This window comes from Podarcis gaigeae (genome assembly GCF_964106915.1).
Source record: "Podarcis gaigeae genome assembly, chromosome: 5".
NCBI classification, from domain to species: Eukaryota; Metazoa; Chordata; class Lepidosauria; order Squamata; family Lacertidae; genus Podarcis; species Podarcis gaigeae.
The window spans coordinates 36,233,889-36,249,586 of record NC_139681.1 but is presented as its reverse complement, the minus strand read 5'-3'; the positions used below and the strand labels follow the sequence as shown (position 1 = coordinate 36,249,586).

The 15,698-nt window shown below is 43.5% G+C and overlaps 1 protein-coding gene across 3 annotated transcripts in view; it reads left to right on the top strand.

Annotated features, from left to right (window-relative positions):
- RNLS (renalase, FAD dependent amine oxidase) overlaps window positions 1-13,786 on the top strand; it is a 92,666-nt gene extending 78,880 nt beyond the window's left edge. For 2 of the 3 annotated variants that reach the window (XM_083740783.1, XM_083740782.1), the window contains exon 7: window positions 13,491-13,786. In XM_083740783.1, the coding sequence (XP_083596909.1) occupies window positions 13,491-13,643 (153 nt within the window). In that variant the 3' untranslated portion in view covers window positions 13,644-13,786. Of the gene's footprint in view, window positions 1-91; window positions 265-13,490 lie in introns of all 3 variants that reach the window. The other variant, XM_083740784.1, reaches the window with a different exon arrangement.
- Window positions 13,787-15,698: the final 1,912 nt, after the last annotated feature.

The following is a 15,698-nucleotide window of genomic DNA, read 5'->3' as shown; positions in this document are numbered from 1 at the left end:
CAACACATGTGCAACAGCCTCTTAGGAGGTGAGCATAGCCTGTGCTGAAACTTGAGTTTTATCACTCGCTCATCTCCCCACTTTCATCTAGCTGCAGAGTGATCTGGCTCTGGGACTCCCTTTCTGTCGAAGGAAGGGGCAAATTGAGCTTCTGCCTCAGCAGCAGGAGGCTCAAATGCCACTCTTGCTCCAGAGTGGCAGGAAGCAGCCTCTGAACCAGCAAGAGGCCATCTGAGGACCAGAGGTTAAAAATACTACCATAAGGTAATCTGTTTTGATCATAATATAATAGCAGCAGCAGCAGGATTTCCAGAGTGGTTATCATTATGGCAGCTAGATTTAATTACAAAGATAAAAACACCAGGTTGTTAATTAGGTTTATTGTGGTTATTATAATTCATCACTCGTGCTACTGTAATGCCCACAATGCCTGCACTGTAATAGCTGGTTGAAATTAGGGACATGGTATTTAATTCCTGGAGCCCAGAGAGAGGAAGAGAGATGCACAACTCTGAACACGATTCATGGATCTTAGGGCTGCCATGGAGCAAAAACCGAGGGTACCACTGAGGCAGCCAGGGCTTGACAAGTGTGTGTCTTGTAAATGTGTTTGCAATTATCTGTTTGCCACATTTCATCTTTTAGGTAGGCATCTAAGGTTTCAATCCTATGCACCCTTGCCCTAGGAGTTAGCTTCCCTAACAAACATCATCAGCGTCATCACAGCATACACGGCCTTTCCACACAAAAAAGATGTGGTGTTGTCCACAACAAGAATAACAATACATCACGTAATCAACAATTGTAAGAATAATTTCACACCAACAGCAATAATAAAACAGCAACATACAAGGAACATAAGAGCATGCAAAAGACAACATTTCAGTACTATAAATGTAGCAAGATTACACCACCTGTCTACATCAAAAATAATAAGGGTGCTTTGAACAGATCTTTCCTTGGACCTAGATATTCTCTAGCCACTAATAATAATAATAGTTTATTATTTTCCCCCTCCCATCTGGCTGGGTTTCCCCAGCCGCTCTGGGCGGCTTCCAACAAAACACTAAAATACAGTAACTTATTAAACGTTAAAAGCTTCCCTAAACAGGGCTGCCTTCAGATGTCTTCTAAAAGTTTGGTAGTTATTTTTCTCTTTGACATTTGGTGGAAGGGCATTCCACAGGGCGGGTGCCACTACCGAGAAGGCCCTCTGTCTGGTTCCCTGTAACTTGGCTTCTTGCAGCAAGGGAACCGCTAGAAGGCCCTTGGCGCTGGACCTCAGAGTCCGGGCAGAATGATGGAGGTGGCCTTCTGTGTCCACTACAGGTTAGCCAAGAACCAAGCATAGGGTACTTTAGGGCTAGGCATATGGGGCTCAGGGCCAAAGTAAATGGGACATGAATCTTTGCATGTAACATTTATGCAAACCTTACAATGCACATGCCAGATAATGTCCTCTGCACGTGAAATCATAAATCACCTAGTGTTTTGGAGAACATTGTCAGCAATATGCTGATCGCACATAGCTCCACTTCTCCTTTACATTTGCTGGTGAGGCAGTGTATGTGCTGGACCATTTTCTTGCTTAGGTAATGGACTGCATGAGAGCCAATAAAGTGAAGCTCAATCCATATAAGAATGAGGCATTGTTAGTGAGTGGTTCCCTAGACTGAATGGCTGGGAGGTTGTCTGCTCTTGTTGGGGTTACACTACTTCTGAAGGAGCAGGTACATAGCTCAGGGGTACTTTGCTGTCACTTGAGCTTCACGTGGCCTCGGTGCCATGGAGTTCCTTCCATTAATTTGGCTGGTGGCCCAGCTGCACCCATATCAAGACAGGTACAGTTTAACTGCTGTTGTGTATGCTCTGGTTACTTCTAGGTTAGATTACAGCAATGTGTTATATGTGGAGCACAGGGGCGCCGACTTATAAAAAATATTGGGGGGGCGGGGGCCCATACCGACTTATAAAAAATATTGGGGGGCCCAAGACCTCCAAACCGCTGCTGCTGGGGGAACGAAAGGGGCGAGCCCCGGGCTGCCCCGACCTTAAGTGAACCTGTGAGGGCCCGCCCTTTGTGGCAGCCGATTGGCTGCCGCCGTGGGCGGTGAATATTAATGAGCTAGGGGGAATCCCCGCTTCTCGCAGGGCTGACGCCAGCCCCGCGAGATTGTTGATGGGTCGAGAGCCCGCAACCCCACCCCCTCTCTAGATCGGGAGTGGCTTTGTTTTAATTCATTACTGAATGTATTTTAAAAGATAACTATCGTCAAACAAGGAAAATAAAAAATACCAACATAATTTTGTGATTTTACAAAGCATAATATAACTAATAATTTTCTTAAATTATTGGGGGGGCGGAGCCCCCCCAAACGAATTTTTGAGGGGGCTCGGGTCCCCTCAGGCCCCATGGAGTCGGCGCCTATGGTGGAGCAGCCTCTGATGACAGTTCGGAAACTTTAGCTGGTGCAGAATTTAGTGGCCAGGTTGCTCTCTGAGGCAAGACGCTTTGAGCATATAATGCCAATCTTGGCCCAACTGCACAGGCTGCCAATTAGTTTCTGGGCCCATTTCAGACTGCTGGTTTTGACCTATAAAACCTTAAACAGCTTAGGACTGTTTAAGGACTGCAACATGAGAATGGGCCTTTTCTGCAGTGACTCCCCATTTGTGGAATTCTATCCCTGGGGAGTCTTGCATATCTTTAGGTGTCAGGCTAAACCATACCTCTTTTCCCAGGCCTTAAGATAATTAAACTGTGACCTTTTAATCTGGGGAGGGGGAAAGAGATACAGTGGAACCTTGGTTCTCAAACAACATAGTTGACGAACAAATCTGCTCCTGAATGGCGAAAACCCGGAAGTAAGTGTTCCGGGTTTTGAATGTTTTTCAGAAGCCAAACGTCCAACGCCGCTTGGATTTTGAACGTTTCGGAAGTCGAACGGACTTCCGGAACGGATTACATTTGGGAACCAAGGTACCACTCTATTGTTTTGGTTTGTTATTACAGTAAGTATTTCTTCTGTTTTTATATTGTAAACCACCCTGTAATCTTCAAGTAAAAGGTGATATAGAAATTTAATAAATAACAATGGTGGTGGTGGTGATGACGGTGACAAAGAGGTCTTTGCCTGCCCCATTAATTCACACATGCTTATATATTAGATGTGGCTGATTCATAAGAAGCTTATTTGTCAGCCATAGATCTGTCCCCATAGATGGCATTAAGTGAATGTAAATGAAGAATGCATTCTCAGAAAGGAAGCTCCCTACAAGAACTGACTACGCTTAAGTGCTATACAGTGGTGCTTGCTAATTACCTTACAGCTATTTCTGCTTTAACATTCCAATCAACTATTGACACAGCAGCAAAAGGAGAAAATGAAGGGTGGACGTGGTCCCCCCAACCCCCCGAGGCTTTCAAGCGGGATTTATTCTTTTTGTTAATTCAGTACAGCCATTATGCCCTTCATATGGGCCAAATACAATCCCAGGATTAAAATGCAGACATTACAATTATCCATGGAAGATGTGGGATTAGTCCTCCCAAACTTCTATTGATACTACTTAGCAGCACAGCTGCCGTGCTCTATCCCATGGTTTAATTATGATAAGACAACATTAGCATCAGCAATCAAGGATTCCTGAGCCAGAAAGTCTTTTCAGCCATCATGTTGCATTGTGGTAGGACTCGGGCGGGGGGGAGCATAGCCTGAGCAATATGGCCATTTCATACTTTTTTATAAGCAGCGCATTTGCTGTATCATTGAAATTATATGTTAAAGGAGCCCACATTCCTAAAGCAAAGAGGTAGCGCCATTTAAAAGCAGACCTGCCTCCCATTCCCAAGCACAAAGGGTCAAGAGGCACGTTGGCTTGGTCTCTCCTGCTGAATTGGAAGGGCATCTCTGCCACAGGTATCGTACAGCCCAAACAACCCTATGGAAGGGGATTTTTAATTTGGAAGTACAGCACTGTCAGCTAATAATAATCCTACATGGGCATTTCTTCCCTGTGTGCGTTTATATGTATGCATACTTGTGTGATTGCTGGATTACAGTGGGGTTGGACTAGATTACCCTCAGCATCTTATCCAACTCTACAATGCTATTTTTTTTATTCTATGTACACACTGACTAGAAGATCCAATGTGGCCAAAGGACAGAAGACCTCTTTTAACTCTCTTCCCCTCCATAGGATAGGGTTCTCTTCTGTCCATTGTTTGAATCAAGAATTGTAGGTCCAGAGGCTTGTGTCTTGCCCAGTTGCTTCTGCACACCGTTGTTTACTCCTGTTGCGCCCTGCTCCCTTTCAGGTGGCCCTCTTTTGCTTTCTCCTCCCCATTACAGTCCAGGAACAGGTGAGCTAGGCTCCCTAGTTTTAACTGGCTTAGAGTGCCAGTTAAATTATTAACAGCAGAGGGGCTGGGTTTTCCAAGTCCCAGTTAAACACCTGAGGCAAATGAGATTTATTATCTTGTAGACAATTATTTTTCTTACGAATGATCGGAGCTGTTGTTGCTCGGTACCATCGGTTTCTTACTAAGGTTGATGCTTTGTGCTGCCCTGTACCTAGTGGCATACAATAACACAAGGGAAGTAGAGCAGTAAACTTGACATTTGTAGTTCAGCTGCACTTCTAAACAAATCTTTGATCCGGAAGAAGCAAATCCAAACTAAACAACAACAGATTCCAAGGAAGAGTCAAGTGGGAAATTTTACTGGGAAGATTTGAAGGAGGGGTTGCATTCTTCTTCTTAAGCTGTTGTTTGTTATTTTTTAAAACCTTCTCATTTGTTTTGTTGTCTTTCATTTCTACAGTATATCCTTTGGTCTCACTGCCAGAGGGATGTACATCTTTTGATCTACCTAAAAGAACCTTTACTCTGAACCAAGCGTAGATCTATGTCCCATTCCCCACCACCACCACCAAAAACATTAATAATGTTCATGACTTTTGGTCCAGTTGTCATTTCAGTTGCCACTCTATTCTATTTCATCTAGTTTTTAAAACTCTTATCTTTTTCCCTTTCACATTTCACAACACTGACACTCTAAGGCAGCTAAACAGCATCAAAACCAAATACAGTTATTTGAAACAGCAACAACAAAAGCAAAAAAGCAGCAGAACCTTCCCTCTAAAAAGCTCAGTACCATAGACAGCAAAAGGTGCCTTGCAAACACACTGTTAGTCTCGGAGTTCCAAAGCCTTAAAGCCACCACAGTAAAGACCCTGCCCAGGGCAATTCCCTCCCATACTTGAAGTGAAATAAGGCCTCCAAGGAATATTTTGAAGAATAGGTAGGTTTATAGTGGAGAAGATGGTCCTTTAACTACTCTGAATGGCAGTCAAAGATTAATGAATTGGGCCCAGAAAATGAACTGGGAACCACTAGATTTCATCAGAATTGACATACAGTCATACCTTGGATCCCGAATACCCTGGACATTTTGACTCCCGAATGCTGCAAACCTGGAAGTGATTGTTCCACTTTGCGAATGTTCTTTTGGAAGCCGAACGTCCGACGGGGCTTCCGCGGCTTCTGATTGGCTGCAGGAGCTTCCTGCAGCCAATCAGAAGCCATGATTTGGTTTTTGAATGTTTTGGAAGCCAAACGGACTTCCAGAACAGATTCTGTTCGAATTCCAAGGTACGGCTGTATATTCTCTTTGGCCCATCCTGCAGTTTGGTGGCCAAATTTAGTACTAATTGTTCACAAGAACTCTTCAGAAGCAACTATACATCACAATACAGGATTTGAGTAAAGCATGGCACTGATTAGCTTCTCTAAAAAGAGTGATAATTACAAGTGAATCTTAATAATGTAAGCCACATAATAATGGAAGTAATAATGGACATTAGGTGTCCTGATAAATATAATACAATTTTCATAGCGTTTTAAATTTCTGGATGTTTTCCCATTGTTGATCAATATTTCTGGCAAAATGAAAAGGAATAGAAAACTGGTCTGAAACAAAAAGAAACTGAATTCAACAGAGAAAATTGCAGAGTTCTTCAGTTAGAGGGAAGGAAATCAATTGTACAAGTATAGGATTTGGGGGGAATACCTAGCTGTGATGTCTGGATCACAGTCCTGCACAATGTGAACATGAGTCAGCTGTGTGATGCAGCATCAATACAGGCTAATGCAGTTTTAGCCTGCAGTTAATAGAGCCATGGTTTCCAATATGTAAGAAGTAAAGGCACCCCTTTATTCTGCACAGTTCAGAGCTCATCTGGAAGCACTGTGCACAGTTCTGTAATTATCAGAAGGCACAGTTCTGCCTTCACACTTTAAGAAGGAAATAGACAAACCAAAACAGGTTCAGAAAAAAGGCAACAAAGATGATTGAGAATCTGGAAAATAAGGCCTATGAGGAAAGCTTGGAAAAAATGGTCGATTTAGGTGAATTCTGAGGCAGATTGCAACAGCACTCAGATACCCAAAGATTCTCACACAGAAGACAGCAAAGATTTGTTCTCTGCTGCCCCAGAGGATAGGATGAAAACTATTGGGCTTAAATCGGTATAGGAGGGTGGATTTCAGCTGGAGAAACGTCTTAGTAAGAACAAGCCTATAGTCGAACCAGTTATCTAAGGGAGAGGTGGAGGTCTTTAAGCAGAGTCAAATCATTTAGCTATGGGTTTCTTGTACCGAGGAGGGGGTTGCTCTAGATGTCTACAAGGCCCCACTGAGTTTGGTCATTCTTTTCCTTTCCTTCCTTCCCCCTTGTTGTATTCATTCCTGGATACAACTGCCATTTCACTGGGGCATGCCCTGCCCCTGCCCTCCTTTCCGTGACAATGTGGAGCGGCGAAAGCCGGTCCCAGAAGCGTGCGCCTGGATTCCTCCTGCACGTATGTTCTCTGCAGACAGATTGCTCCTAGGCACTGCCATAGATGCCGTGCCCCTCCGCATGTCCCTTGAGCAGCTGCAGCTTTGAAAACTGCAGTCTGGCACTGCGTTACAGAGTTCGGGAAAGAGAAATTCTCTCTCTCCCTCTCTCTCTCTCCCATTAACTCCTCCCACACACATACACCGTCAGCCTGAACAGGCAGGCTTACGGATCCATAACGATAGCCGTGGTAGCAGATGTCACAGTAGTGCTCTGCATGACTCATCTACTGTACTCTGCGCTCTCCAGAGAGCCCTGCTTTTTTTATATGGGCTCGTTTGCAAAAGGTGGAATCAGGCAGGCCAAACAGGCCACCACGAGCTGTCAAGTCTCGAACTGCTTCCTAAAAGCACATCCCTTCCATTATTAAAGAAAGCTCAGTGGCCCACATATGACAGCTGGCTTGCAATGGCTGGAGACAGTTCTTTCCTCCCCCCCCCCCCGCCGCCCTTTAAACAAAAAAAGGCCACTGGGCATGCTAAATGTTAAAGGGAGCTGATACACATGGGGAGGAGAAACTTTGCTGGGTTTACTGCGCAGTTGGTTCTTGGCTGCAGATCCTTAACCACAGTGGTAGAATGTGTACGGGGAATATCCATTGACTGTGTTGGAAAGGCTGATGCGGGAGGCGAGGAGAGAAAGAGAGAGAGAGATCCAAAAGTCCTCTTTCCCAAAGGAATGTGTCTGGCCCCTGATAACAGGATGTTGGATTAGATGGGCCTGCTGGGCTCTTCTTTGGCCATGGCTTAATTTGGTCACATCACTTTCCTGTTGGCCCCTGCTCCACTTTGCTTTCACACCCTATCTTCCCCTTTTCCTCCTTGTACTAAATAATTTCTTTCTCTCATCCTGCAGGCTCAGCTATTTGTTCTCTGTAATGGGTCAGTTGGGAATTTCCAAGGGGCTGCTCCCCCCACCCCCAGAATGGAAGGAAAATTGGACAAAAGTATCTAAAAACAAAATCCAATGTTAAATTTAGAAAGTTCAAGGCACTGTATACTTAGATGGTTTTTAAACTATGCTCATGGAGCAGCAGGGTAAGAGAAGCTCAGCCTTCTCTCACTGTATTTTCAGTTTCATGGCTCCTCCAGACGGTCTATTGAGCACCCTGATTTGCTTGCACTAAGCTTACAAGGAGGTTGGATTGTACTCAGTCTCTGCCTGGATACAACAATGAGCATTCTGATATGCTTTCAGGGCATTTGTACTTCTGGTTAATCATTCATTCCACACTTTTCAGTGCATTTCCCCCATCACCTTCCTAACTGCAAAAAGCCTGTTTATTTTTTTAAAAGTGTACTTGTTGTGCTAGGATGGCGGAGTGCTTTAACCCACTTCAGCTATGCAAGGCTCAATTTCCCAGTATGCACTTCAGCCCTTCCCATAGATTGTTGACAGCTTGGAAGTTCCCTCGGACAAATATCATGGTGAACCCTAACACCCCACCTTTCTCCAGAGGAAAGAAAAGGGCCTGGGTTCTGTCTGTTCCCTAACTCCATCAACACTCAACACACACACACACACACACACACACACCAGTGGATGTTGCAATTGGTGTCAATAGCCAACCATGCTACTTGGCATGAAGTGCATGTAATGTAAAGCCCTGGCTTTACAGGCTTTGTCAATGGTGAGGATGGATGCTGGGCTTTATATTACATGCATAAAGGAAAAGGAAAATGCAGGCCACTCTAAATTATTCATTGATCTCAGTTAACATGATGCACAATCCCTTCTCTTAGTCTTGCCAGAAGATGGACATTTCAGTCAATATTACAAGCGTATCTCTGACTCAATAAATATTAGACAGCAACATTCATAAATATTGGCATCCATCGCAGTGAAAAACTTAACCAGGGAGAGCATAAAACTGGACCTTTTTTCAGCCATGTTGATTGCTTTGTCGTCAGATGCAGCCATTAGCATCACCCACGTTATTCATTCCCTTGAGATTTTCAGCAGACTTCAGCAAAAGCCACTTGGGATGTTTCAGTTCACACATCTTGTCAATTATTATGATACAAAGGCTGGTGCTCTTTGTTAACAACTGCCTTCTAAATAAAAGTTTTGCAAAAGTTGGTGTTGCAACGCTTGGTGATAAACATGTATAAGATAAAGCAATAAATGAGTAAAATAAAACTGATTAAGGAGGAATGTCTCCATCAGTCAGGCTGAGCATTATGTTCCTGTGAATGTCTTTAGTTGTTAATTGGAATACGAAAGAAGAATCCTGAGGTTTAAGACTTGATGTTGGATTGGCTTTAAGAGTTGTTAGTAATGTTTTGCCTGCCTTACTTTAGTTCTTTTTTACAGTATGTTTTATTGATGCTTTCTCATATTGTATTTACATTGTGGCTGTTAGCCGTCTTGAGCACCATTTGGTAGAAAACTGGGTACGGATTTTAACACAAGAAATAAATAAAATATGCCTTTTATCTGCAAGCTAAATTCAGTTCAGAGTTGAAAAGGGTTCAAGGTTAGAAATTGTTGGTGCCGCCGGAGTAGGACTTTGGGGCAAAAGTCAAATGGCCCCTCTCAGCAGAATGTGGAAGTGGGCCACCAAATGCAGCAGAGCAAGCAGCTAACTACGTTTTGAGAAGGATGTAATAATAATAATAATTTTTATTTATACCCCACCCTCCCCAGCCAAGGCCGGGCTCAGGGCAGCTAATAAGCAATAATAAAAACAAGTTGAATGAATACAACTTAAAATCAAGATTAAAATACAACATTAAAATATTGAAACATTAAAATATTAAAATGTAGCCTCCTCGCAGGAGGAGAAGGAAAACAAGAAAGAGAGGGAGGGAGGGAATCAAATTGGCTCCAAGCCAAAGGACAGGCAGAACAACTCTGTCTTACATGCCCTGCGGAAAGAAATCAGATCCTGCAGGGCCCTGGTCTCATGAGGCAGAGCATTCCACCAGGCCAGAGCCAGTGTTGAGAAGGCCCTGGCTCTGGTTGAAGCTAATCTAACTTCCTTAGGGCCCGGGACCACTAAGTTGTTGCTATTTATGGACCTTGAGGCTCTCTGTGTGGCATACTGGGAGAGACGGTCCCATAGGTAGAATAATACACATTACCATTGGGGGTGAGGGCTGCTATTAAACTATTAAGTCCAGTGCTTTTGTACACTCAGAACTCGCTGGACATCAGTTCCAGCACCTCTCAGGTGGGTGCCATTGCCATTCTAAGAGAATGAGGGAGGTGTTCATGGTGAATTCCGGCACCTCTTTTTCTATAAAAAAAATAGCATTGATTAAGTCTAACATTAACTAGGCATATTTGTAAACATTACCAATGCTTTTTTTTCTTTTTTGGACAATAATTGTCAAAGAAGGAATTCAAACCTACAGAAGTAAGCAGCCCAGTGCACAGACATTGTCTAGTAATATAGACTGCTACATGACAATGCAGGATTTCTAAAAGCAGACTTTACAGGTTTGCGGGAGTGAATAATAATAATAATAATAATAATAATAATAATAGACGCGGATGGCGCTGTGGGTTAAACCACAGAGCCTAGGACTTGCCGATCAGAAGGTCGGCGGTTCGAATCCCCGCGACGGGGTGAGCTCCCATTGCTCGGTCCCTGCTCCTGCCAACCTAGCAGTTCGAAAGCGCGTCAAAGTGGAAGTAGATAAATAGGTACCGCTCTGGCAGGAAGGTAAACGGCGTTTCCGTGCACTACTCTGGTTCGCCAGAAGCAGTTTAGTCATGCTGGCCACATGACCCGGAAGCTGTACACCGGCTCCCTCGGCCAATAAAGCGAGATGAGCGCGACAACCCGAGAGTCGGCCACGACTGGACCTAATGGTCAGGGGTCCCTTTACCTTTAATAATAATAATAATAAATTCTGCTTGTTGTTAGAAAGATTCAGCCATCTCAAAGGTGAACTTTGCTATATATGGAAACAAGGCAGCATAGGAAGATATCTTGTACTGAAGCAGACCCTTCCTCCATCAGGCTCAGTGCTGTCCACACTGCCTGTCAGGAGCTCTCCATGGTGTCAGGCTGGGGGTTAAACCTGGGACCTTCTATATAAAGCAGATGCTTTACCACTGAGCTATGGAAGAGGGGGCAAATGCAGAAAGGTCAGATGAGTAGGCAAGAAGGTAAACATGGGGGTTAAAAGAGGGAGGCAGTAGGTAGCCTAGGAAAAGGCATATGGTAGAAGTGATAGCCAAATGGAGAAGGGATGGGGATGAACAGGACGGATGAGGCAAGATGTGCAGGAAAAGGCCGGAAGCAGGAGAAGGCTAAGAGTGCAGGAGGACAGAAAGCGAGGCCAAGAGGAAGGAAGAAGGGGCTGACATTAGCTTGCTGACTCAGCTGTGGCTCATCTTTATAGCCATACGGCCATATGGCAGGCATCGCCTTAATTCAAGATAAAGTATTTCCGTATCACTTCTTTCATCTGAGTCAGAGGTTTCGATAAGCAGTCGTTGCTGTTTTGCCCTGTTGACATTAATCTGTGGATGTGTCCCTTTTATAAAGCCCAGGCAAATTCCATATCTGTAAACATATAAACAGCTATTTCCATTTGCATCAGCAGTAATCACAGTCTATGTTCCTTTTTATTTATATTGTACTCTCTTTCTGTAAACAGGTCTATTGATGCTAAAAGGAATCTATTCCACTCCTCTCCTAACAAAGTCGAGGGGGGTGGGGGACCACGCATGCAGTGTTTACTTTGCCCAGAGAAATGTAATGCCGTTTCTCACTGTTTAGAGAATTCCTTGACCATTAGCAATATCATAGGCTCAACATACATTGTGTTTTAATGTACTGGATTCGGACCACTGCTTCTGTGCTCTCTTCAAATTGAGAGGTGTTTTTGTTTTGTTTTTCATTTTAATAATGCTGAATATAGGCAGACCATTGCTCCAGCCAAATCCCAAATCCTGAACTGATTCTGGTTGACCCAGGATTTAGCCAGAGTGGGTTGAGGCAGCCCCAGGTCTCCCAGATCAATCTGTGCTTGTTTAAAGGGTCGGTCAGGAGGTGAGGTGAGGAAGGAGTAGAAGGAAACACATGCACACTGTCTCCTTCTCCCTTCCCTACCTACCCACCCAATGTTCAATTGTGGTTTTAAGCCCTAATTAAAAACTCTGCAAGGCCCCAATCCATTTCGGGCCCTGGATCAAGGTCAGGAACAGATTAGGGCCACTCAAAAGGGCCAAATGAGGCCCTGAATCAGATTAGGGGCATTCACAGCCATAATGCAAACCTGCACAGTGATAACATGGCTTCTGGGCAGAGGCTTAGGCATGCTCTGTCCAGAAAGGCCTACCTGGATGCCTTCTTTATCGTCTTTTTGGAGCCAGCTGAAAACCTTTTTATTTACCCAGACTTGCAAATTGTACTTAAAATCCAGACTTTTAACCTGATTCATTCGCTCTCAGTTGTAAGGAGGTTTTTGCTACCTCTTATTGTTGTGGTTGCTTTTAATTGCTATATTTTGTCTTTTTAACTTTATTTTGTTACAAGTCAAACAAGGGATATTTTTGGTGGGTAGCTACTGTATATTAAATGATGATGGTGTTGTTGTAGTACTAGCTGTCGTAAGAAATCTCTTAATTGGAGTCATAGCCTATGTAAGACATGGGGATTCAATCTTTCCAAGTTTAAATCTATTTATTTATTTATTTATCTCTCTAGTCATGCATCCATTTATTTACATTTCTATCCCACCTTTGTTCCAACCTGAAACTCAAGGCAGCGTCGATTGATTTTCCCAGGGGGACTCCCATCCAGAATCTTTTTGCACCCAGACCTGCTTAACTCTAGCAATCATAGGTGTTGTATCATGCAGCTTCAGACTATGCTGAAATTGGTGGGCATAGAAGCCAACTCCTAGGAGCTGAGGTCCCTTCGTCCCACCTCATAAAATATTTGAAGAGGCCACTCTCCCCAAAAGTTGAAGGGAATTCCCATTCAAATGGTATGCCATGTCATTTGATCGAATGGGACTTACCTTCCCTCCCCCCAATATTTTATTCAAGTTGGCACCCATGTTGGCAGGTGCAGGGGAGGCACACCAAGCCAACTTGGCTTGGCAGGTGCCATACTGGGGGAAATACTTTTCCCAGTGCAGTTTGCTCACGTGTGCGGCAGCATGCCATGTGCAAGAGATGAGAATGAAAGACCTCCTTCGATTTCCCCATGAGATCCAGTGAGGAAGGTAAATTTACAAGTGAGTGGAAATGGCTTTGGAACCAGAAAAAGCAGGCTTCGGTACTTTGTATTTTTTTTTGAGACAACTATTGTGTGCTGCTAAGATTCGTATTGCCAACGTTCCAAAACTCGGCAACGTCAGTAGTGCAAATGTATTTTAGGCAGATGGCCTTCATGAATTTTATAGAGGTTTCAGTTCCTTTTCCCTTCTCATGTCATAAAGCATTTTACCATAGAATGAAAGAGCACTAAGCATGTTTGTTGTGATAGGTGTCAATTATTATTAAAACGAAGGGACTGTTTCTTCCAATTAACACACGTCTTTCCTTGAGATATGAGTTACTCATATGTCATGCAATATAATGAATAGCTACTTATTTTTCTAATCCCCTCTGTGTGTTTTTTCCCCCCAGGTTACCAAAGCTTTCCCTGGCAGTCCAGGACAAATAACTCTCCATACGAAACCGTTTCTTGTCTGTGGAGGTGATGGATTTATTCATTCCAACTTTGATGGGTGCATAGATTCAGCAATGAGTATTGTGCAGGCTTTGAAGTCCAGTTTGTAGGATTTTTCATCATTTGTTTGTTTGTTTCCTGTCCCACCCCCATGCCATCTTATTTCTATGACGAATTATACAATATACTAAAGCTTGATATACTTGACCTACTTGACCTCTATTTTAAGGAAATAAATCATGAGAAGTCTTCAGACGTTTCACAGATTTATTGCAATAGCTGGAAATGTTGCTTATTTATTTGCTCTGCCTTGAAGACACTCGCTGTGATAACTTTTCTGGCTTCACAGAGTGTCAGACATACATCAAAATGGTTGTATGCCTTCTGTCTTCACCCAAATTCCCCAGCTCTGGGCAAAACATTTCCACCAGTTTTAGATGGGTAAGGGGGAAGAAACCTTAGGCTACCTCCTGAATTATTATAGGGACCAACCACCAAAGAACAGCAAGCTAGTGTGGGAAATGGGTAGTTGTGTGAGTCTAACTGGGATCAGTCATCTGTATTCACCAGTTTTAGCATCTTATGAAGTCACATGATGCAACCACTATGCTGGATGAAGTGAGGGCCTGGATGGGAGGCTGCCTGGAAAACCAGTGGACACTAGATTGAGTTCCACAATGGAACAAAGTTGGGATATACAAGCCATGGTGGTGTGGCTCTCCTGCCCATGTTCACACGCTAAAACGGTCTTGCAAAATGTTCAAGTTGCCCAATCCTGGGGAAGCCATGACACAGCTTCTATTTCAAAACATGCTTTGGATGTATCTCTGTTGCACAGAAATGACACGAACCAGTTCTCTACGCAGTGATGTCAATGCAAAATGGGAAGGTGGTGTGGTGACAGAACAGGAAGTGCAGGGGAACTGATGAAACCTTTTCCTGTGCAGCAAGGTAGCACCCAAAGTCTCTCATAGTACCTCCATGGCCTTGCACTTTTTTACAGAACCGTTTTACCATGTTAATGCAAAGGAATGTCACCTCATGGGGATTATTCCACCTTTTAAAATGGCCACCTAAAATCAGTGAGAGAATTGTGGAATTGCATGGTTTCACTGAGGAGCATATATCAGAATATTTTGTGGCTTGAGTTTTCATTGCAAACTTCACCAATTATTTCCCTCAACGTATTGCTTGCTGGAATATAGTTTGAGAATCACTGAATGAGATTATAGTAATGTGTCCTAAAACAATTAACAGTTTGTGATTTTTTAAAAAGCCATTACCCTGACTTATTTACCACAGTTCTTTGTCGTATACAGGCAGTGGCTTTGTGTGCACAGTATCTAAGGAATCTACTAGAATGGCAGAGCTATTCAGGCAGCAATTCTATACTCATTTACCTGGGAGTGAGTCCATTAAACGTAGTGGGACTTACTCAATCATAGACATGAAGAGTAGAGCACTGTTACCCCATTTCCTCTTTGATAGTGAATGAAAATGCTTTGCTTTTTCTTATCCTGTATGTTGTCTGGCCAACCAACAATCTGACCGTGCACAATAAGGAAAGAATTAAGAGGATTTGAAAGAAATTTAAGTTGATTTATGTTTCTTCCAGCAATCACATTTTACTCAAATTGTTATCTTGAAGTGTCCGCTAACATATACTTGCTTGCATTTGGGCTGCTGCAACTTTCAGTGTAGCAGACAAAAACAAAACCGGGAGACAATTGCAATAGCTCAGTTGTTTGCTAGATGAGTCTGTGATTCTTAAACTGTTGCACAGACCAGGGCAACTTGGAGGTTGCCTCTAAGATCACAATGGAAATAAGAGGGAAATGCTGAAAAGCCAGCAGGTTATTTGAAACATGGTATCTGCTTGTATGGTGGGGAAAAAACAATTCGTTTTGTTGTTGATGGTGTTGAAAATGTGAAGTTGAAAAGCAGCTTGACTCTTTAGCAGTACAAGTGGCTACAACAGAAAACTCAATAAAACTTCAGGCCATGTGCCTGGTTCTCCAAGGTAATCTGACCGGTGAGGTAGGGTAGGAAGAACACAGTTCCTTGCGTCCAGTGCGTTGTGAGGAAAAAATGGCAGCCATGATAGCCGCCTCTTCCACACACTGTGTTCAGAAGGGAGGTGAAGGGTTCCCACTGTGACTGACACA